The 24,019-nt window shown below is 42.1% G+C and overlaps 1 protein-coding gene across 5 annotated transcripts in view; it reads left to right on the top strand.

Annotated features, from left to right (window-relative positions):
• The window catches only part of nlgn1 (neuroligin 1), a gene marked incomplete at its 3' end in the record, with an annotated part of 144,462 nt that overhangs the window by 34,020 nt on the left and 86,423 nt on the right, over positions 1-24,019 (top strand). For 3 of the 5 annotated variants that reach the window (XM_080831884.1, XM_080831887.1, XM_080831886.1), the window contains 2 exons: positions 10,086-10,145; positions 14,855-15,007. In XM_080831884.1, the coding sequence (XP_080688010.1) occupies positions 10,086-10,145; positions 14,855-15,007 (213 nt within the window). Of the gene's footprint in view, positions 1-10,085; positions 10,158-14,854; positions 15,008-24,019 lie in introns of all 5 variants that reach the window. The other 2 variants (XM_080831885.1, XM_080831888.1) reach the window with 2 other exon arrangements.

Raw genomic sequence — 24,019 nt, 5'->3', positions numbered from 1 at the left:
TCCCTGTCAGTCACCAGTCACCACTATCCCCCAGGTGAACATATTTCATTCAGCTTGCTGAAGTAGCCAACTATCATGATATGACAGGGTTAAACATCAGTCCTATTCAAAACAGGTTACAAAAAACAAACGTATATCACGAGTCACAACAACTCAAACACTTGGATGACTTGCCTGGTCAAAGGACAAATGCACTTATGGTCCAGTGTCATAACACATTATATGGATATTGGCATTTGTTTTCAGCTAGCATTATTGTTAATGAAATATTTCAGTAGGGATTATATAGGCTAAGCTGTGCAGCAGGTTGCCCTTGTAGTCTTTCTTCACTCTTAAAAGAAGTAAACACCCGAAGAGTGTTACTATTTACCTGACCAACGGAATTATTTTTGGACTCATCCTTTTTTGTTCATTTATGTGAGTTGTTAATCTTTTGAGTTTTCACTTTGAGTCATGTTGACCTTAGAAGTTGAGGAACTGAACATTTTTTTAATACTCGATAACATTTTAGTGTTGAACTTCAGATGATGCAATACTTGTTTTTGCAAATATAATGTATGTTACATAAATTAGTAACAAAAAAATAATTTTCATATGTTTATCATATCTTACAGATATTCTTTCCACTAAAACCTTGCTATATCATGATATTTGTCTTTGGTAATATTGCACATCATTAGTAAAAGTGGCCCTTGAAAGGCCACATAATCCAGTGCATAGTGGTGTTGGCAGACAAAAGGAAGCACAGACTAAGCTATACTGAACACAAAACTGTGTGACGTGTCATATTTTACCTGTGCGCAACCTGACATTTTCCTTTACTTGACATTGGAGATGTAATTGTAATTGCCAATGGCTCTGAAGGTTTTTTTTTGGCTTGAGCCTTGCTTTGGTCATTTCTATTTCCTCCTATTTTCCCATATTTTCCTTTGTAAATGTAGACTCTGCTGTCCACTGGCGGTGCATGAAGACTCCCTGAAGACAGCTCTGTAAAATCCAGCTTTGTTTCCCCTTTACCTTTCTCACTCCCCCCCTTCCTCTCCCTCATTGGCATAGCCCAGACCATAGACCATAGTCTTTGAGAAAGACAGAGAGAGAGAATAGAGGAAAGGAGAGGAAGGCACCATTACTGAAAAGTGTGTCTAATACATGTGTCAAATCCCCCCCAATCTTGTGGTTCCTTTCTCATTAAAGGCTGTCCGGAGTTCACAGGGAAAGACATTCATTTCGGCAGACAGATCTCAGATCAGAGTGTCACATTTACTGGGAGCTTAATAAGCAACTCCACTCTCGAATGTATTTATTTTATTTCTCTTAGAAGCGTGGACGCTGTTGCAGGATTATTTTTTTTATAAGGGAAAGAGTGTACGGAAGCCCAGATTTGTAGAATGCATATATGCTAATGCAAGTCATCCCCAGTCCTTCAGATCAATCGGAGTGCATACTCCAGAAAATACTTTCATATAAAAATATTACAGAGGAGATACAACACACATCAAACACTGTATACTCAATGACCTTGACAGATTTTTTTCCAGAAGAGAGAAGAAAATGTCTAACAGAAAGATGTGCTGTCCTTGAAACAAAGAAAGACGACCATGCTGTATAGGAGTGTTTTTTTCAAGAACTACTAAATTGAGGGGTTGAGGACGTGGTGTTTTGCAGCAGCCATATTAATCTGAGTGTATTAGTCATGCCCTTGTGGACCTAGCAGTGGCAGCTGGCCATCTTCTATCTGTTTGGTCACCACTGGAAATCACTGTGATATAATACCAATGTGTTTTAATATCTCTGATATATTGTGCTTCTGCCTGTACCAGAAAGCTTTATTGAAATCAATATTTGCCTTCAGAAAGTAATTTGTTCTTCTCAAACAGTCTCTCTCTCTCACTCCCTCTTTCTCTTCACTCTATCTTTCTCTATCTGTGTGTGTGTGTGTGTGTGTGCGCACCATCCTGCACCAAATGCAATCAAGATAGAACCCTCTGCATCTCCATCCTTCTGAGCCAGTGAGGGCGGAGGGCTCCCACTGAACAAAACCAGACCTGAGACAGATCACAAGGGGCGACGTCTGCTGCTCTGTCGAATGCTCTTCTGCCAATTTACCTGCAGCGCGCTCGCTCTATCAAACGCGCCCTTCCATCCCTGCCCCACCCACCTGTGCCCGACAGGAAGAGGGCTCATTATGAAGTTTGTCATCTCTGGCTGAGTCATGCTGTACGCCTCTGGCTGCTCCTAATGAAACCTTCCCATGCTACCTGCCTAAGTTCTCATCTCCACTCGGTTCTAATGAGCCATGGGTCCCTCACAGTCTGAGCCCACTGTGACATTCTGGTCTCCCATTTCCCTTTGCACTCCAGGACGGGCCTTTGGAAGGTAAAGAGCGGAAAAAAAGAGCAACATCTTTTTCTAAGATGTTCACTGTTGATATTTGAGGACCCGCGTTAGTTCCCTTTTTCAGGTGGCGGCAAATAGCCCCCCTTCCTCAGAGCGGAGAATGTCAGCCATGTTTTTGAAAAATGAATCAAATATTCATGAAACGCCTAGCGAGAGTTCCACATCAGGGTAGATGCTTATTTTTCTTCTTTATACGTCTGGATGCAAAGCTGCAGTGTTTTTTTTTTTTGTATTCATTAGAGATATATATATAAAAAAAAAACATCAGTCACACTGAAGCACATTCTAGTTTTGCCATGTAATATTCATGCTGTCAAGGGTCTGAATTAGTTTTACAGAGAGGAATGATCTTTTGAAGCCACCATCTGCATCGTTGCTGTGGTGCAAAACCTCAGTGCGAGGACTTGAAAGGCTTGTACACACTTCCGTGTCATGTAGAGCGGTTGCCCTGGGAGCCAGGAGTCAATGCGCTTCTGACGCTCCTCTCTCACTGAACACGCATCCATTGTGTGGCATCATTCAGAAGAAATAGCACCTCATCTATGGGGAGAATACCTGCTTTGGCCTTGTAAAGTATTGGGTTAAGGGCCTCGGAGTGGGATGGGACAGGCAAATAGAATGGCACTGGTTTCAAAAAATTGCCCCTCACATCTGTCTTCTAGCAAGACTTTTTAAAATGTCTATCTCTCTCACACACATGCACACACTTGTTTCTCCTGTCTGTCTGTCTGTCTGTCGGTCTGTTTGTCTGTCTGTCTGTCTGTCTGTCTGTCATGCACCCTTTCCTCTCACCTTTCTGTCTGTTCTCGCTGCCTATGCCCCTATCTCTCTTTCTGTCTTTCTCCCTGTCTCACTCAGGCTTGACTGGTAGTGTGTAGCGTAAGATGCCTTGCTCCATGGGAACGGGGGTAGGGCAGGGGTGAGAGAGCTATGTGGTTGGTTGTGAAAAAGCTTTTAGTTCCATATTCCGTGGATGGTTGCCCAGGGTGCGTTTCCGTGGAATTGTGTGAGAATCCTTGTCATAGGCAGGCATGTGGAAAACCGTATAGAGCTACACTCTCAAATATATTCTTTGTGCCCAGAGGATATTTTCTTTCTCTGAATGGCTATGCATGGACGTTTATAGGGAATTGTACGCCTCTGACTGACCACTTAGTTTCTGTTGCTGTAATTGTGTACTCTTATTTTCTTTTTAAAAATGGCAGATTTTATTCTTTTGAAATTCAGATCAAAAGTGTTAATCTTTGTTGTAATGCATTGCGAGAGCAGTACCAGCTATTCTAGCCTTGTTAGCTTGTTAGTGGTAAATAACTATGCGTACTGCATAATGGTGCATAATATGGCCGCTGGGTAAAGCAAGAAAATGAGCAAGAACTAAGTAAAAAAAAAATATATATATATTTTCTGTTCCAAGATAAGTGTTATCATGAATGATTACATTTATGGCAACAATAGACTTGAAAGTTTGTAACTCTGTGGAAGTATAGTTTGTGGATTTAAAGCAGTTCCTATGAGTCAGGTGGAATGATTTTAACAGGTGGAGGAAGACCATTTGAATTTAGTAAATGTTAGGTGTTTTGAAGATAGACCAAACCATTCCAGAAGAACTGAGGAACACTTGTAGGGACATCTCATGGCTAATATTTTTTAATTTAGGTGAATAGTTATCTATATGCCATTATGAATAAGCCTACAAAATGTCATTATTTTGCCCACTTGCCAATTCACACAGGCATGTATTGGCTGCTGAACTTGTATTGGTCGTTGGTGGCCATTTTATTGAGCGAGCCTAATGACATATTGAAATGTGTCAGTTGCAGTTACCTATGGACAAAATGTCACAAATATGGTGCACGTTCAAAGAATGTGTTAATGATGCAGGGTGTCAAATTTCGTGATATTTGAACCTTTATATCACAGTAATTGGCTAGTAAAGTGCTAGATTTTTATTTTGAACGTAATTCACAAGGTCAATAATGAAACGTAGGGAGTCGTTTTGAGCTAGGGTAATACATCTCCTATAGGCCAACTTTTCCATAGAAATTTGATCATCCTTGGCAAAACGTTTGCCCAAAAAGTGCCTTGAGCCTAGCCCACTTTAGGGGGAACTCAATGCACACCTAGGGGCCCTAATCTTAAATTCTGGGTCAGACATGTGGGGCTAGAACCACAGCAAGTTTCATGTGGGCTTGTGAAGTGAAGTATCTGATATTGCAGACCAAAAAAAGGTGAACAAAGCAGAAGACGAAGGAAAAAAAACTGTAAACACAATATGACTGCCAGCACTGGTCATAGTAAATTAAACTGAAATGTTTTAGTTTGACTCAAACTACACACTCTTAATACATCAAGCTGCTTTAAACCACCCTGGATTTAGCTGACTGACAAAAATTAAGCAATTGATTTGTGTACAGCCCCTGAACAGCCACATCTTAAATTATGGCACACTTTAAAGCAAGAGTTGAAGTTGTAATTGCAAGCAACAAGCGTACACTAGTGGACTCAATATTTGTTTTATTTCCAGGCATCATTTAGTGTTGATCTGCACCATTTCCCCTTTGTACACTAGTGGACTCAATATTTGTTTTATTTCCAGGCATCATTTAGTGTTGATCTGCACCATTTCCCCTTTGTTGTACACTTAGAAGTTTATTTGAGCACCCTATTACTACTTGGTCCAGCACAAACCACTCTCAACTCTCCTGCTACCATGTAGTGTGTGTGTGTGTGTGTGAGTGTGTGTGAGTGTGGGGATGGGGGGCTGGTAGAGGGGTTCATAATTGCATCAACTGTTTCTAAACATGTTCTGGCCCTGGTAATGTATACTCTATCTCAGGTGCCAGCTGGTCCTGAGTCATCCATTTAAAAGATCTAGTGCTCCCTTTCCTCACTCACTGAGTGGATAAGCCAAGCCCCCAGAGTAAAATGATTCTCAAGAGGGCCAAGAAAACATTTCTCTGGGGTCCAGGCGCAGTGTTTGATTGGTCAGATCAGCATTTATCGAACTCTGTGCCAAAGGCTGTAGACCTGGGCTGTGTCCTCTGGAGCCCAGTGTAATTGTTTCTCCTGGATCAGGTCTCCCAACTTACAGTTCAGTCACAACTTCATAAATGGCTCTTTTCATGGCTGAATGACTCTCACAGCATTGTCAAGGAACTCAAGGTCATTTTCTTTTTCTAATAGCAATAAGCAAAAAAAAAAAATAGTATAGCAGCTAGAATTTGTTCGGCCATTGCTGGGAGGTGATTTTGATGTGGCCTCTCCTAGTTAATGAGGAATGTGTTAGTGTCGATGCACCCGATCTGAAATCAATGGCGCCCCCAGTGTTGATTAGCCAGCCCACACATGGCCTGCAGGCATTGTGATGCGTCAGAATACTCGGGTCTGAGGCAGGCTGTGGAGTGGACTGGACCTGTACTTTACAGTACTGAGTACTGAAGCATGAAATTGCAGTTTGTCAGTCAAAGGTGAATACAGAATCAATAATGGCATAAGGAGAACTGTGTGTGTGTGTTTGTGAAAGTATCCAGGGTGTGTGTGTGACTTTGTGCTTGTATGTGTATGCTATTGCGCCTGTGTGTGTGTGTGTGTGTGTGTGTTTGTGTGTGTGTGTTTGTTTATGTGTGTGTGTGTGTGTGTGTGTGTGTGTGTGTGTGTGTGTGTGTGTGTGTGTGTGTGTGTGTTTGTGCGCACTCACACATCTGGTTGTTGTGGCCCTAATAAATCAATCTCGCTTCTTATGACAGCTGTGGGGAGAGTGGGGATTTGATTTTCTTGATGCATCATCATCTCCATCTCTATCCTTCCTGCTTGACTGTGCCTCTGAAAGGATTCATAGTGCTCACAAGAGGGGGAGCACAGGTGAAGTCAAGAAGAAAAAGCGGGAGGGTTCAGAGGAACACATGCAGTGAGATTGAGAGTGGGTGGGAAAGGGGGAGAGGCTGAGAGAGACAAGGGTTTGGCGGAGAGGAAGAGAAAGAGACAGACTCACACAGAGGAAGAATGGCCGAGACAGACTGAGCAGGTGAGAGGTCAGGGGCCCCTGCCACAGGTGCTCCGTTGGCCCAGGCCTTGTGATTACGGAAAGGAGAACAGACAGGTGTGCCCCCTGAACCCCCACACCCTTCCACCTCTCCCTTCCTCCTCCACAGCACTCTCACACAGCAGCATGGAGAGCCTGAGTGGGGCATCCATCTGTCCATCCATCAAAACCATCTATCCATCAGAAATCCTACAGAAAAGATGCAGGGGACTGTTTTGTGTGTGGTGTGTGGTGTGTGTGTGCACATCTGTGCTTGTGTGTTTGTGTGTCAGTGATATAGAGGGTACCTGGGTGAATGCATTTGAGAGAGAGAGGGAGGGAGAGAGAAAGAAGCAGTGGGAGAGTGAAGGTACTTATCACAGTTGGAGAAAGGACACCCAACCTCAGGTTAAGCTACTGTGCCCTCATTCTGAACCACTGTCATCCTTGAAGCTATCATGCCTGCAAGCACTGCCACAGCCAGTGGTTCTATCAGAGAGAAAAATCTCTTCATCCATTCTTTCTTTTGTCGTACTATTTGCAGTGCCCACATGCTATTTCTAAACCTAGACTGACCAACTCACGGTTGTAGCGATATGTGAAGCAGAAGCTATTACCACTATGGCTGTTTTGCTGAATGTATACTTTCAAGAATTCCTGGATGTCTCCCTCACACAATGTGATTGCACACCTCTACGCACTCAACTATGGCTTTCAAAGAGGGTTATTACTTAAAGTACTGTACTAGTCCTTGTCTTTTTGTAAATCCACCATAGTTTAAAACTAGGTATACATTCCCAGTTATGGCCTTTATTACAGTAGCTTCAGCACTAGCTCTAAGCCTTAAGGATGCTGCCAAGAAAACCTGTGACAAATACCCTTACAGCCACACACACACACACACACACACACACACACACACACACCCCCCCCCCCCCCCCCCCCACACACACACACACACACACAGATACACACACACACACCAAATAATTGTGTCAAGAACTGTGACAGTTTGGTTTGAGACGTCTCTTTGGTTCTGAAAACAAAATCTGCCATATGCTCTCTTGTTTGTGTCCCAAATACCAGGCACAGACTGAGGGGCGCTGGTTTTTACCCGTACGTTGTGTAAGAGGTCAGAATGGAGGTGTTTTGCCCCATCTGAAGATAACGAACGCAGCTCTCAAAGCAATTATGCACGGATAAAATCTGTTCCTGTAATGAGGAACTAACACTGGGAGACCACCAGGAGAGAGATTGAGGTCATTTTCATTATAGCAGGGGTTATTGTGTGCTTATTTGTTTGACTCGTTTGGCAGAGGGGATGTCTTCCGTAGCGCCAAGCTGGAGGAAAGAGTTTGCTACTGGAAACTGTCAGTATAGTCATACTGTTGGGCATTCTTTAAAGGTGCACTATGTAGTTTCAGTATAGTCATACTGTTGGGCATTCTTTAAAGGTGCACTATGTAGTTTCAGTATAGTCATACTGTTGGGCATTCTTTAGAGGTGCTCTATGTAGTTTCGGTAAAATCATACTGTGGTGCATTTTTTTAAAGGAGCACTACTGAATGTAGTTTTATGGAAGTTTTTGTCAAACAAGACAGTGATTCCAAATGGTCTATTCATCTTTTTGTGTCTGCTTCAGGAATTTGTTTACAAAATCTAGTTTAACATTCCAGACTTTAAAATCATCTCAAACTGATATTTAATCGAATGTTTGCAAAATCTGTGTATTGATTAAATGTATGCTACCATGCTTTGCATAGTTTAAGTAAGGCATCTTGTCAGTCGAATGTGCTGTTTAATTACTGATATATTCATCTTTCAGAAAAGGTCGTCAGAAGATGCCGAACCCAGCTGTATGAAAACAGTAATCATGTTGTTAACATTGCTTGTTCCCTCCACAATACTGACTGTCATTCCCTCCTCCAGCTCAGCTTGTCTCTACTGTACTTATGAGGGTGACACACACGAAGCAGGGAACAAATGAAAAGAAAAAAAGAAAACAATTTCCCCATAATCTATTGGAGTACTCCCAACTCAGTGCATGCTGCCTCACACATGTGCAGCTCCTCTTCTGTGCATTATGTCATGTAGAGAATCAGGGGTTTTCTCACTGGTTGCTTGGCTCTCAACACATTGTGTATTTGGCTGCAAAAGCTACCACTAGCCATAATTCAAGACCAGCCCTGCACCTCAGGCATTCACACTACCCTCTCTCTTTCACATTCCCCCCTCTCTCTATCCCTCCCTCTCTCTCTCTCTCTCTCCCTTCATTCGTGTCTTTCACACCCAGACATAGATTTGCATGTATCTAAGGTCCTGCATGATGGTGTTGGCTTTTTGAATAACAATAATGTCTATTTGTGAGTGCATGTGTTTTGTCCGTATGTGTAGGTGTGTGACTGTGTGTCCATGCGTATGTAAATGTGGGAGTATGTCTGAGGTCTGTCTGTGAAAGAAAGAAAGAAAGAAAGAAATCAAGACAGGAACAGTGATTATGTAGCAACCTTTCCCTTCTTGATTGTGCCATTGTTTGCAGATAACAAAATTTAAAAAGGCCTTAAAGGAGAACTCCAGTATTTTTTAACCTTGGCCCTATTATCCCATCTTTTCTTTTGGTCCAATTTTTTACTAGGGACAAAAACTGGTCCAGTATTGAGTTAGAACGCATTAGTTATATATTTCTCTTCTTCTGGTTCGATCCAGAAGTACTAATGACTGTCCAAACAGGCATTTCTACAATATCTTTACAGTCTATCTGTGTAGGGATCCTTTCTATGTTGTCAGACAGTTATACTAACATTATGGACTTCTCAGTACCGGATGCTTGTCCCATTGTATAGCCGTTTTGCAGTTCTAACTCCATACTGGACCAACTTGATCGTTTTCATTCCTACTACCCAAAAGACTATGGGACCCAGGATGAGAAATACCGGAGCTCTCTTAACAGTTATGCCCAGGCCATTTGTATGAGGCCGCATATCTTCATTTGGGATTTGACCCTTATCATAAAAACAAAGCAAGTGTACATAGCTAGGATTTTTAATATATATCCATGCTGTGTAATTATTTGCAGTATATGCTGACATTTTTTGAATGTTTGCTAAATGTGATACATTGTCACAAAAATATAATATAGCATGATGCACTTTAAAGATAATGTTGTAAATTATCATTGACTGACACACTCATGTTTGCAATGAATATGCCATTTTTGTGTAGTACTGGATACTTTTTTTTTTTTTTTTACATTAAGGGGCAGTTATGGTCTTGGTTCTGTGTAACAGTCTACCAGTGAACTGTGAAACCTTCTTTTAATAGTTACTCATTGACCCATTTCAAAATAACGACAACAAAAAGCTGGCAAGCAAAAAATGTTTTTGCAACATTTTTTTTTTTCTTCCGGGGCTTCAGTTGAACCACTAGAGTTTTCTTCTTTGTTTCTTTGCAGGAGCAATCCTCGATAGATACTTTATAGAAGCCAGACCCACATTTGTTGAATAATTTAATTGTTAAGAGATCTCCTCTTTTTTGGTCTTTAAGATAAACACTCATACAGGAGAAAAAGACGAAAGTGAAAGTTCTTTGTCTTTGAAGCACTTTTTTGTTAAAAGGCTTGTGTGTTCTTGTATTCTGTTTCCTCCATCTTTTCCATTCTTGATCCTAGGTCCCCTTACAAAGAAACAGAGTGATGATTTAGGTGATAATGACGGTGCAGAGGACGAAGGTATTTTTTTGATGCCAAACTGATATGCATGAAAGGAAACCCTTTCCAGTTTTTTCTTCTTTGTTTTTCTTAAATTTTCTTGTCCTTTTTTTGAAAGTGAAGATTCTTTTTCTTCCTAGTTTTTGGCTGGATGTGTTTTGTCTTTTTTGCTTGATGTTTTCAGAGTATGTTCAATGTTTCCCGTCATTCCAAAGTTGCTTAAATGTTAATAACCCACCATAGGTTTTTGCCTGACTTCTTTTATTTTCTTTAGTTTTTAACATACTGCATCCCACCTATTTAAACAATAATACTGATTATTATTAACCCCACTGCCAACTCTTAACACCTTTTTGCATGATTTTTAACCCCTCTGCTTTTAAAAAACACTTTATTCTTACCTTATGGCCTGTACATCAGTGCTAACAACAGTAAATAGTTTAATCATGATCAGTTTTTTGGTGTAGCCAGTAAAAGTTTCCTACGCAACATAGTCTGTTCCTGGATCTAATGAAAACTTCCCCATTGGCATAATAGTTTAATTAGTAAGTATATGACGCAAGCAATTTCTTTATACTTATTTATATAATTCCACAAATGACTGCATTCAGGTACACATTTAAACAGTATTATTATTAAGCCTTTTGTGACTTCAATAGAACATTTTCCCTCTGTCCTAAAGCCAGAACAGAGACCTAATTGCATAGACCACATTCAGAGATGGTCAGGGCCACATTCTATTAGCAGTGTGTATGTGAATATGTGTCCTGACCTAGGACACATTAAAAGACTGCCTACTCAACTAATGCCCTCTGCATATGAGGAAGTATGTACTCAAAGCTGGCTTTGTCCTTGACATTTGAACATTTCGAAATGCCCATAGAGGTATTTCAATAACCAGTAATGCACCAAGGACGCTAGGCCTAATGTCTGACAAGCAAACTCTACCTTCCCTCTTGGCAGCAGTTTTTTTTTCTGCCACAAGTTTCTACTGCCATAAGTGAGTTACAAATAATGAGTATTTTCTCAAACACTATTCTGTTCATACTGTCCGTTGACTCTTTTCAATGGCAATTTAAAAACAACAATACCTTGCAGTCCCAAAAACTGGGGATAATCTGTTCTCTTACTCGTTCACAAGCCAACGCTTTGACACGTGCTGCTGTTCTGTCCTGTGGTTTCTAGTTGCCCGTAGGGTAAAATATATCCCGTAGACTTCAAGATTGTCTCTTTCAATGTTGAATTGAAATCCTAAACTAACATTAACGGTAATGCTAACCGTAGCTATAAAGTCGGTTCATGCTTTGAATGCTGTTAAGAGGGTAAACTAAGATTTTTGCTAAATGGGAACTGACCGAAACTAACTACTCAGCGCACACTTGGGATGTCACGGTTCTTGAGAAAATGAGAGGCCACTGTAGCATTAAAAAAATGCAGGTATTGATGAGCAAGTTTGAGATTTTTTTAAGATTTAAACTACATTAATAGTATGATATAATGTTTTATATTTACAAATAGCTCAGGTTTTGATCTAGATAACATAGCTCACTAATAACTAGATAACTATCTAGTGATAGCAATTTAACTAACATTAGCTAATAACGTGACAGTTGCCAGACAACCCTCAGCTTCCAAGAGCCGTTAACTGGTGACATCCACGTATGTGCTGACTAGTTAATTTTGGTTATGTAGCTAACTACATTAAGTGCCACTTTAGTTTACCCTCTTAACAGCCTCAAAGATCCCAAGATCCACTCAAAGTCAGATGACAAAGGTATGTAGGGCAAAATGGGAGCATTTCAGATAACTTTGTTACCGACTTGTCCACTTTTGATTGGATAACCCAAGATGCTTGTTAATGCCAGGTATAAACAGCCTAAGAGAGTTAATGTGGACAGTCTCCAGTATTATCTCATGAAATAAGCACCAATTAGGGGAATTGTAACGGGAAATGAGGCAGCTGTCTTTGATCTGCACATCAAAAGATTATAGTTATGCAGATACACTGAAAGCCCCGCTAACCGTCATGCGTTGACTTGATAAAGAATTCAGGGCAAGTAAACAATCCTCTTAACTACAGAAGACAATATGCCACGAGACTTGTGCTTCGGTGAACTCATGGAGAGACAGCCACATCCCACGGCGGGGCTTTCAAATCTAAACTGTTCCACATACTTAAAACCCCGGGTCCCCACAGGAGCTGAACATTACAAGGCAAACAGGACACTCGCCTTGGATTTTTCAGTGTGTTTTTCCTGCTCTTTTGCCAGCCAGTTCTTGAGTTACTCCATGGAACATTTTTCAAGCACCTGTCTGGAATTCCCTCTTCGACGTCTGTGTGGACATTGCCAGAGTGTGTGTGTGGATGTGTGTGGATGAGGACCTATCTCCTCCCCATTCCTAAGCTGAAGGAGCTCCTTGATGGATTGGATACTTTTTCATTAGAATGGATACAGCTTTGGAATGGAAGTGAAACACCAACTAAATCTGATGCTGCTATACCCCAATAACCAGTGTGCATCTAACCACAATGAATGGAAGCGATCTGTTGTGGACTTCAAAATAGAAACAGTGGAATTGCCGTTGAACCCAATCTGTCTCCACCAGTTTGGAAATCACGGTCTTTTAAGTTTCACATGAGGTCAGATTTATCCCACATCTCATAGAGATGGAGATGGGTGGGGGGAGTCCACCACACAGAACAATAGTGGGAAAGTGCCATCTCATTCTTACAAGCAGCAATGAGGAACTGGGAACCCCTGCACAATTATCAGTGATCAACCTAAGCCAGGGTTCAGGCCTGTCTGGCTATTGCACAATGGTGAGGGAGACCCTGATTGGGTTTGGGCCCTGTGCTGCAGCAGTGCACCATTGTTTTTATCCGTTGACACCTTGAGAAGATACACCAGCAGAATGACATCCAACTGTGAAATGATTTTTTTATCTCAAAGAAATTGGAATGCACTCCTCATCACAAAGTCCCTAGTACAAACTCATCATATTGCAAGTGCAGACAAGTACACACAAACAGGTATGCTCACAAACTGAACAGCTGCACACTCACACATACACAGTAACACATCACAAATGCCTCTGCCTTACAGCTTACTGTCGTTCATTCCTCTGAGATATCTGATATGCCTCACTTGTCAACAACTTTGATGCAAGAAGGATTTTTTTTCTTTCCTCTAAGCAGATGTTAATGCAGGGAGCCTCAGTATTATTCTTATTGATCAATGAAGTTTTGTGACACAGAGACATTAAATTGTAATATATACAGAATCAAAAGAGCCTTTTTATGGTGCTGCGGCCCCAGCTCTCTTACAGAACAAAAAGGAACAACAGAGTATTAATTTCTTTGAAGAATTTCCTATCTGTCATTATCCGGCATTAGACTCCCAGATCGTTGCTGTGCCAGTTTACGCACTCGTGTGAGTCCCGTTGCTCAGCTGTGATTCAATTAATTCATGAAAGTGAATGGAAGATGTGAAGGCTCAGATATGTGATTTTGGGAGGGAAAAGAGGGAAAACTCAGCCCTCAAAATATTCTGTAGGTTTATAGCCCAGAGTTCCACTGTCTCATTACTCTCTCGTTCCCTCTCTCCCTCTCCTCCTGACTAACTTTCTTCTTTTTTTTTCTTCAGCCCTGTTTACCACTTTCTACCCCTTTATGATTTAACTTCTGTTACTGTGTCTCTTATTCCCTTTTTACTGTGTCTGATGAGTGTAAGATTCTAGACTTCTCACCGCATGCACCTGTTTATACACACAACACTTTCATGACACACCTAAGACTCTAGACTCTCAAGACCAGACATACATAAGCACACTTGTTTATTCACTGTCACACATCATTTCAAGGTTCAAGTATACACACCCACAGACAAACAACAATGGGCGGGCCCTTTTCTGAAAGAAGATAAGATGACACGGTGCCACGCTAAGCGGAGGAGATGAATTCCCTCTCTGCCTCAGGATTCCACCAGGGACAATGACATGAGAGCGTCCAAGAAAGCCAACATGAACCAGATCTGGAAGGAAAGAAACAACCAAACAAAGGATGGTGGATGAAGATGATTTTTGGGAGCCCAGAGAAAACAGAATGGAATATCATTACAAATAATTGCTTTTTTGCTGTGTTTGTTCCTCTGTTTACTCAGTGACCTCTTGGAAGTACGTCCCTTAACACCAAACATCGATAAATATGTTTGTGGATACACAGCACCCCTGATAAAAAATGCCTCTGTTGTTTGCAGAAGATAAAAGTGATCATGAGTTTCACTCTTCTGTTCTGTCCTTTCTAATTTGTCAAAATATTTTAATTAGATGCAATTTTGTTGTAACATGTAAGCTTTTAATAAACTCCAAAGAAACATATGCTTTTAGGCCACACAATATTGAAATAATTCACAACAAAAATTCAATAATTTTGATCAGATATCAGTCAGATGCTTGTCGGGCAAAATTAATAAACTAAACCTCAATCACACCAGTTCCTCTTAAACTATAATTAAGTAGGGAGTTTATAGTCACCAGGAACATGACATACATGTCGCATAGGAAATTAAAACGTATCGTGTCAATAGATCAGTTAATCTCTGACCATTGAGAAATTGTAGGCCTATGAGAAGTTGTAGCAAGGAGGGGAAAAAAGAATAATCAGACACTGCTGAGATGGCATTTCATACTGTTTTAATTTCCCCTTTAATTATTAACTCTCCTCTTTCCAGACATTCGTGAAAGTGGCAGCCCCAAGCCTGTGATGGTTTTCATCCACGGAGGCTCATATATGGAGGGCACAGGGAATATGTTTGACGGGAGCATCTTGGCAAGCTATGGCAATGTCATCGTCATAACTGTGAACTACCGGCTTGGAGTGCTAGGTAAGACATGAGCCTTTTTACCATCCTTGGTTTTTATGTCCTTTTTCAGAACACTTTCTGAACTTCCTTAGGTGAGTTTCATGCTCAGGCTCTTAACACCTCACACAAAAGCACAGAGTGGTTTCATCGCACTGGTTTGATAATAAAACTTTCTTTCTAGCAAAAAAGCATCAGGTTCATGCTCGCTACGCTATGGTGACAATCAAAAAGTAAAAGCCGTTATTGCTGGTCAAAGGAAAGTTATCTGAATGCCAAACATTATGTAGATCATGAAGGTTATTGCTGGCATCAGTGCCATGCTGGAATTAGACTTTAATAACTACATAATTTTATCCGAGAACAATTTAGAATTTTATTCTCATTATCTTGGGTTTTGTAGTTTTTGGAATTATGAACTTATAAAAAGAATGTTAGATTAGTAGCTAAATGATAGAGGCAATTTAGAATGCCTTTAGGAGATAATGTCCATTTAAATGGCTGGGAAATCTTCAGAGGCCCTGTAGGAGTGAAACTCTGCTGGATGTTCTGCATTGTGTGCCTCTATTTTTTTGGAGTGAATCTCAGAGAGTTCCAGTCGGGCGACGATAAGGTAAGTCGCATTCTGAATGTCAAACAGTTAAGCTAAACTTCCCATCGCCTTTGCTGAAAAAGAAAATGTTGGGACCGAATGAAACAAAAAAGGCTGGTAGCTCGCAAAATAGTTTTTAACCCAGATGTGCTGTTTTTAAGGGGGTGAAATTATGTTTTGAGGGTTCTTTTGTGAGGCTAACATTTTTTGTATGTTGTTGTCCATTTTCCATACTGATGCAACCCCTTGTCTCCAGGTCTCTTTTATCTTAACCTCAACCTACGAGAGATAAAAACAGCTAAAATGCTTGTCAGTGGCTGTGGATCAGAGCATTGCTCTGCAGTGATTTTGTTAACAAAACTGAACCTGTTGGATTTTGTGGACCTTATTATAAAACATTTCTTTTTCTTTCTGATGATTTGACAAGCCTGACTGTCTCCCTGAAGTGTAATGTTTTCGTATGATTTACTAGAACATGATTTTGGTGTTCTTGCTGACGCTCCCAAGTGGTGTGTGTGTGATTTGAGCACTTGGTTACACTTCACAGTCATATGCAGCTCCAATGAATAATTGCACAGCAGGAATTGGGTCATAAGTCTTGTCAAGAAATCGCCCAAGCATTAATGGAAAGGTGCACTTGTGAAACATTGACCCAGGTGTCTAGCATGCAGACAGCTTGCCTGTGTGGGGCATGTCTGTGCACGGCCGCTTGGCCTTCTGTGTACAGGCCCAGTCAGCTTGTGTCTAATTGTATTTAATGTACCACAGTCTCTCCAATTGTTTACCCTTTCAGATCTCATACCACTGGCTTTGGTTCTCCTGGAAATAATTGGTTTGAGCATCCCCCCCCTTTAATCATTTGTGTGGCCCTACATGGAAGACTATTATTCTTCACCCATTATTTTTTCTCCCTGAAAGAACAAATGCCTGAGAGTTTGTTTCATTTGTCTTCCTTCATAGCTCCCATTTTGTTATCGTAGGACTGCATCTGAATCCAGTGTACACACACACACACACACACACACTAGCATAGCATAGATCTCCACAGGGTCTTCGTGTTACATCAGGCCATATGGTGAGACAACATGAAGGGAGACCAGACATGGATAATGTTTTAAATAAAGTTATTAATTAAGGTAAATAAGAATACTTTAAAAAGATGAAATACCATCACTTTAAGTGTAGTAGTAAGAAACAAAAGTGTAATGTGAGTCATGATTGTGTAATGCATAAAGAAGCATATCCACTAGCTCCACCCTGCATGACACACACACACAGAAAGGAAAATAGGCAGGGCTGTAACTTTCGCAACAGCATGTAAAATGTCTGACCTCATTCAATGATCAGTGTACCTTGGGAGATACTTGTTGCGAGAGTGTGTTTTAATTTAACAAGCATTTAACGCTTCCCTGGGTCTTGGGTCTTTCCTCAAGCAGCTTCCACAGTGTGTCGTATGGATAGTTATTCAAACATGGGGAAGAGTGGTGTAATCTTCTTGGATGGCTAGTGGCACCTCCACTTCACCGCCTTGTGAAGTACACAGAGATGCTTTTGAAAGATGCTTCAGTTTGACCAGCGACGACCCAAGCAGCACCGAGCCCCATTTATGGCAGATTTGTTTGTCAGCTTATTAGATTGGTCATCTGAATGAGCCTCGGTGCTGCTTCTGTGGTTTGGGTATTGGGAGGACAAGGACATCTGCCACAGGAGGGGCTATGGCCTGTGAGTGATGCTAACTGGGCAGATTAGCCCAGACGGGAAAAGAGGAGCAGATGTCCATCTGGGCACGCTCCATAACTTCTCCTGCAGATCTCCACCCCCCTGCCCCTTCCTTCTCCTCAGCATTCTCCACAGGCTCACGCTCTCCACATGCTGGCCAAGCTCCATGGACACACAGGTGGGCAAACATGCACTCTTGTGTTGGCCTTGAGATGGCCAAACATGCCCCGCAGGGGATAGACATGCTCTGTTGAAGAAGTGTTGGAGGAATCGTTTTGAGAGGTGTGGGGGTAAGGTGGTCAGCTCCAGCTCCAGCTCCAGCTCTGTGTGTTCCTGTTTGACACCCAGTGATCCCAAAGTGACTGTTGTTTCGCTCTCCGTGCCACAGACTGTAGCTCACTTGTAATCCTCAACCCCTCATTACAGCCCATGAATTGCAGATTGTTGTGATGGGATTGCTAGGTGTGCTTAGGCATAACAAATGTGATGAGGCAAAGCAAATGAGCTCACTTCCTCCTGCTGGCTTTGAAGCGACCACCTAAAGATGTTTTTTTGTTGGTCTCCCCATGTGGGTTTTTTTGTTGGTCAACACATCTGCAAGGGTGGAAACTTCACTGTACCTGTGATTCATGACCAGCATCAGTGATTCACTCTTAAAGCTTTGGGATCTTATCTTAAGACAGTTTTTTTGGGGGGGAGGACATAATAGATCTCTAGTGGGGGTAGTATGCTTCTCACAGTATCGAGCCATGCCCTCCCAGACCTGGTGCTGCATCCATTTTGTTCTCAGACAGGCCACTGCTGTGAGCTGGATGGGCAGGGGGGCACTAACAGATGGATGGATGCATGCTGACATATCCATCTTTGCCACGGCGCAAGGGATTAGCTCGCCTTGGCTCCCGGGCATGGCTGTGGAAACCAACTGCCACTGTAGATGATCAAGGTGCTCGGCGGGATCTGTACAGGACTGTTGCTTTGGCCCCGGGAAAACAGATGGACATGTTTAACACTTTAGAAACGAGACGGTGTTTTTCGGCGGATCAAAGCCAGGGAACCAAAAACCTATGCAGCCCAGAGGATAGGTTGGAGCGCATCGGGTTGGGGAACATTTGCATGCACTGTGCAAGCATCAGAGAATCCATTTGCTCAACCCCCTGCTCCCCCTGTTCCTACAGTCTTTGGCTTTCTGACACACTCGCATTTCCTGGTGTCACAATCCCTCTCTCCTTTCCCTCTCTTCAATTCATGTGTTTTATTGCTTCATGGTCTCTCCTCCAGTTATTGAACATGGCACCTAAAAAAAACACTCTCTATCTTAGTTGTCTGCTTTTCTGTGGATAGCATTGGCAATAACACTAAGCAACTGCAATGCAGTTGACTTATCTAATGTGAAGGGTAAACTTTGTAGCCCCACTGATATGTTTGAGTCTGCTGATTGGTTAGCACTTTAGCTTTTGCCACAGTTTTTGGAGGTCACAGCTTTACCCCTCCCTCATGGAAAAGAGGTTGCAGGTCAGCACTTTCCACCCTGACGTGCTCACACAACAGATGGCAAGTGGAGGATAAAGGATATCTGACATTTACCATGTAGCAATCATGGAATGATGCTTTCCTGCCCACCAGTGAAATGGACACTTATCCCAAATAATGATGTGACAGAGGTCTATATCAAACTCACGCGAGAGCCTCCAATTTGTTTTTTAAGTGTACACACGGCTTCTTGCAATTCATGGCATATGATATTTTGGTAACACTTTATTTGAAGGGGTCTACATATGGGTGACATGACACTGTCATAAGAATGACATGACACATGTCATACACATTAATGACACGTTATTTTTGTTCATGACTGGTTCATGACTGTTGTCATAATGTGTCATTCGGCGTTTGTAGGGTTAGGGTTAGGGTTAGGGTTAGCTGTGTTTACAAACACCGAATGACACATTATGACAACAGTCTTGAACCAGTCAAATAAAGTGTTACCGATATTTTATGAGTTTTTAATGCTGGTACGGTTGTACTTTTCAGTTTGGAGGTTACACCTGACCAAAGATAAAGCAGAATTAGGCTCCCGGCTCCAAACCATCACATCCATGTAGCCCACTCTCACTCTGTAAACCTGGACTTTGACATGTAAGAACAGAATAAGCCCCAAGTAATGGAGAAATGTGCTGGAGGCTTGAAGGTTTAACAGCCATGCAGTGGCTCTGTGCCTGGACTCTTAACAGCCTTGATTGTGCAGGATTAAGATTACCAGACGGCGCAAAACCTTGAAGCAATTTATCCTGCCCCTTGTCACAAGGGAGTGCACAGCTCCACCACCACATGCCTCATTTATGGGTCCATTTCAACAGGAGTCCGCTGCTGTAAAATGCTCTGAAACATGCTTAGTTAGAGTTGAGGTCCTGCCCAGGCAAATAAAGATGTATATGTTAGTGTTCCTGGTCCAAGAGTCTGGGGTCCTTTTGTTTGGTTTATCCAGCTGCCTGTAACTTACTGAATGTCTTGGTTGGGACCCATCCTTACTACAATGGTTGTTGTGTTATTTTAATGTGGTTGATTAAACCCTTTGATTTGCTGTCTGACAACCATTGTTTAAATCTCAAGTAAATCTAAAGTGTTTAACAGATACAGTTCATGTGTGACACAAAAACCTTTCCTATGATTGTGCTTTGTTGTTATTTATCATACAGCATTCTGAGCTGTTGTTGTTATGAGTACAGCACTCACCCCTGTCTAAAATAATGCTGTTTTAAATGCTACTATTTAGTGGGATGGCATTAGTGAAGACATCTGGCATTGTCTTTTTTTTTGTTTTATAATACCTTCCTTTAATCCAGAAATCCCTTTGAAGGTCATTTTTTTTCCACAGTAAAGTCTTTTTTTTTTTTTTTTTTTACATTTCCTTGTAGAAAAATCAACACAATATGGAGGATTAAGGGAGCTAAGATCTGGCATGAAAACAGCATGCCAGTGACCTTATCTTTTCCAGCAAAGTAAACCTTTTGCATGTGAGGTTTCTTCACCTGTTTCTGAAAAGAGGACGTGTTAATGCAGTTTCATTTGCATGGAGAAATGACAACCGCAGCATATTGCATCCCATTGATTCTAATTACAGGAATAATCATTATAGGAGCATTTCATCATTGATATTAATCACTGTAATTATTACTCATTTCACATTCCTCAAACAGAAGAGTGAAGTGTCATCATGCTGGCACATAAATACCCACATCTGTCTCCATTCAGTCTATCTATTCTATCTAGAGCACTATTTATTTCCACATATTTCTATCTATATCTCTATCTTGGCCTCCCTCAATTTCTTTCTTTCTGAGCGTCTCACCCTCCTTCAATATCTGCTTCTCTCTGTCTTCACTCATGGTTCTACTCAAATAGGCAGTCCAAACAAGAAGGGAATTGTGAAGAAAGTTTTTCATGAGCCTATTTGAGTGTGTGCATAGGACACAGCAGCAGGCCCCTGTTCCCTGATGGCCATGTCAGCGTTTATACTGCTAGGTGTTCTGATGGCTTCTCATTCACGAGCTGCCGAGTTATGAGAGTCTTCAGATGTTGTTCATTCTTAAGCCCTGGTTATTCTTTTGTGGAATGTGAAACCTGCTTCCTGCACTGGTTATGGAAATGTGGAAGAGCAGTGTGTGCTGGGCGGCTTCTGGTGTTCTGATTTACAGAACATGCTGGTGGTGCTGATCATGGCTGAAGAGCCTGGCCTGAGGCGGGCTGTCTTTGCAAGTTCATAACTGGTCCCCGGGGTGCAGTGAACAGAGTCTGTGCGTAGGGGCTGGAGGGACCGCCTTGAATGGAACGGCCCCTTTAAAACTCTCCTGAGAGTGATGCTCTCATATGTTTACTAACAGTCCCCTTTAAAATGCTGCTGACTTCGGATGCTGCAGTAGCCAAGACCCTTCAGCACTCTCCACTGACTGGAATGGCTTATCTGTTGTGCCTAAGAGACTGGCTTTAATTCACACCCCTTTGCTCTCTTCGTAATTGCCACAGCCCTCTGCTGTTGATACTAGACCTCATAGGGCATACATTTGTCTTTAAGTGTTACAGTAAATCCTGTTTAACTTCGGTGAATCCCTCACATACAGTGAGGCTGTGTCAGATTTGTAATGCTTTCATGAAGTCAGTTGTACAATCCAGCAGTGCTATGAGTAAACAAGCTTCTCAGGGTAAGGAAGTGTGCAAACAGGGAAGAGATTCCTCAGAACTTCTCTGTCTTTCTCAGAGGCTATACCCCGCAGATTCTAACGCTGTGTTACTGTAAGTCAACAAGAAGTTATCCTGAATTTGATGCTCATCTGTTGATGGAGGCCCCAGGCTTCAGTCTCTAGACACGCTATAACAGCAGCCTCCACTGAATACAGTCACAAGGACACAGGACACAGGGCTGCTATAAAAATTTCAAGCGTTAGACCCTGATCTTCCATTCCTCCCCTTGGCCTCTGTGAGAGAGAGAACACTTGGTGACAGGGGAATCTATCCGGGGGGGTTGAGAGCTCCTGGCGGGGTGTGTATGTCGATCCTGGCAAGTGGACAGATGTTGTAGGGGCTCTAGAAACCCTCCATGGATTTCCGAAACATCCCTGCAGACAACTTTCCAGCTCAGGAGAGTCTGGATGCTCGAGGGCAGTGGAGCAGCTCGTCCAAGTTGTCTTTTCACTCCTCCTCCTCCTCCTCTCACTCCTCCTGACCCTGCAGCCAGTTAGAAACACCCACACATGTGTCGTCTGGTGTGTTATGACAGTTCTAGTAGGTTTTTGGCTTGAAATATTTATTTATTCATTTATTTTTTATTTATAGTGGTTTGGAACATGAAGATGAGAGTGGTGGGTAGTTATGTTAAACGTTTGGGCATCTGAGGTCATGAATTGAGGTCATGATTGATCGTGGTTTTTTTGTGTCGCTTTAAATGCTTTTTAGAAGTGCTGGATTACCTGAGGAAATCGCCCCCTAAAGGCTGGCTAACTACTCTACTACTGCTGTATGAGACACACAGATATGTAACAGTAGAAACTGCTGGGAGTACTGTGATAACTGTATCTTCTCTAGATTGTAAATCAGGCGGCAGTGAATATGTGTTCACTTTTCCTTTTCAGTCAGATTATTAACAAAACTGATTCTTTGCCCACTCTGAGCTTCCTCATTTCTCCACTGACAGTTATCATCTGCTCTGGATTTGTTAAATTCATTGTTTGCCTGCCATCTGCTTGCGGCGAGACTACGGTTGTTCACAATTCATTGAGATGACCTCCAGATGCAGGCATGATGGCTTCGTTTGTCTCGGTGACACATCCCGAGATTGTTTTCATGCCTCTCCATTTAAAATTCACAAGGAATTGCATTCTGGTGCATTTTCTTGTCAACACCCAGAAGCATATGAGTGCTTGATGTCGACGAGCTACTGCAGCCGTTGGTTCTGTTGATGTCGTCTGCAAGCTGGAAGGTTCTTCAAATAGAATGTGCCAATGTAGTGGCAGACCTTTCCTGAATGCTTTCCAAATGTGTTATTACAGTGACTGGCTTCTGTCCTCGAACCTGACTTCCTCAAACAGGATGTTCGCTATCTCTGTGATTCCAGTGCTTTACACACAGCAAATGATGAGCTGTATTTATCAACATAATCCAATTACATGCAACTTTACCGTACCTCTGCGCTTAATGTCACAAGGCAAATCCGCCACTGGAAATTGCCAGGGACTTAATTGGCTTTTATCCTCGAGAAGGTTTGTAAGTCATCCGTTCACCTAAATCACACGCTTTACTTGCCAGATTTACTTCACTCTTGGCTTTCCTGTCTGTTCCCCCCCACCCGCTGCCATTCCCAACATCCAGAGGAGTCATGCCGACGTTGAGATATTTGCCATGAAGTAGGAGACTATGATTGTCTTCTGTGGCCTATTCCTTCCCTCACCTTCTGGAATGCTGGCCTGCTTGAACTGGCACCCAGTTAAATGGATAAGAGTCAAAGCTGTGGTGACAAAATGTTGGTGGTACTATATTATTGGGGAGTCATAGGGCAGGATGCTACCAATGACTGTGCTCCTCCACTGCACCTAGCCTTTAGGTCCAGCAGCCCTAATCAGGAATAAGGGCCCAAGAGGATGTGTAGAGGTGGCGCACGTTAAGGGCTGGATGAGGGGATTAACCTCTGTGGCAAAGCAGCCACTGTGTTATGCCAGCAGTTGTTTTGCTTAGCATTAACCTCAGTGCATATCAACTTTAGCACCCACTTTAGAATATAGGTAATATCACAAGGAAACTATTGATTGCTGGTCCTAATGACTGTGTAAATCGTCACTGATGAAATTGTTGTTGATTAATCAACTTAATGTCGAGAGCAGGATTTGCAATCTATCATCATCTGATCAAGTAGGTGTTGACAAATGCAGTAAAAGCAGAGTGCTGAATAGTTGGGAAATGCTTCACCTCTGGGAGTCCCAGAGACAGCTGTGCCAGAATAAGACCTGGAGGAGAATCTTTTCTTTATTCCACCACAGCTCTCTGTCTGTCTATCTGTTGCCCTTTCTCCATCTCCATTTATAGCAAATTTTTTAAACATCTCTCTTACTGTATCCTTTTCTGCCATCTCCCCCCCCCCCCCCTCTCTGTCTCGCTATCCTATTTCATCAGTCAGGCATTCTTGGTTTATGTATTTTTTAATGCGATTCCGCCTATTCAAATTTAACAGTGAAAGA

The sequence above is a fragment of the Sprattus sprattus genome (genome assembly GCF_963457725.1).
Source record: "Sprattus sprattus genome assembly, chromosome: 2".
Classification (NCBI taxonomy): Eukaryota; Metazoa; Chordata; class Actinopteri; order Clupeiformes; family Clupeidae; genus Sprattus; species Sprattus sprattus.
Note: the sequence above shows the minus strand (reverse complement) of the source record. Positions and strands in the feature narration are given on the sequence as shown.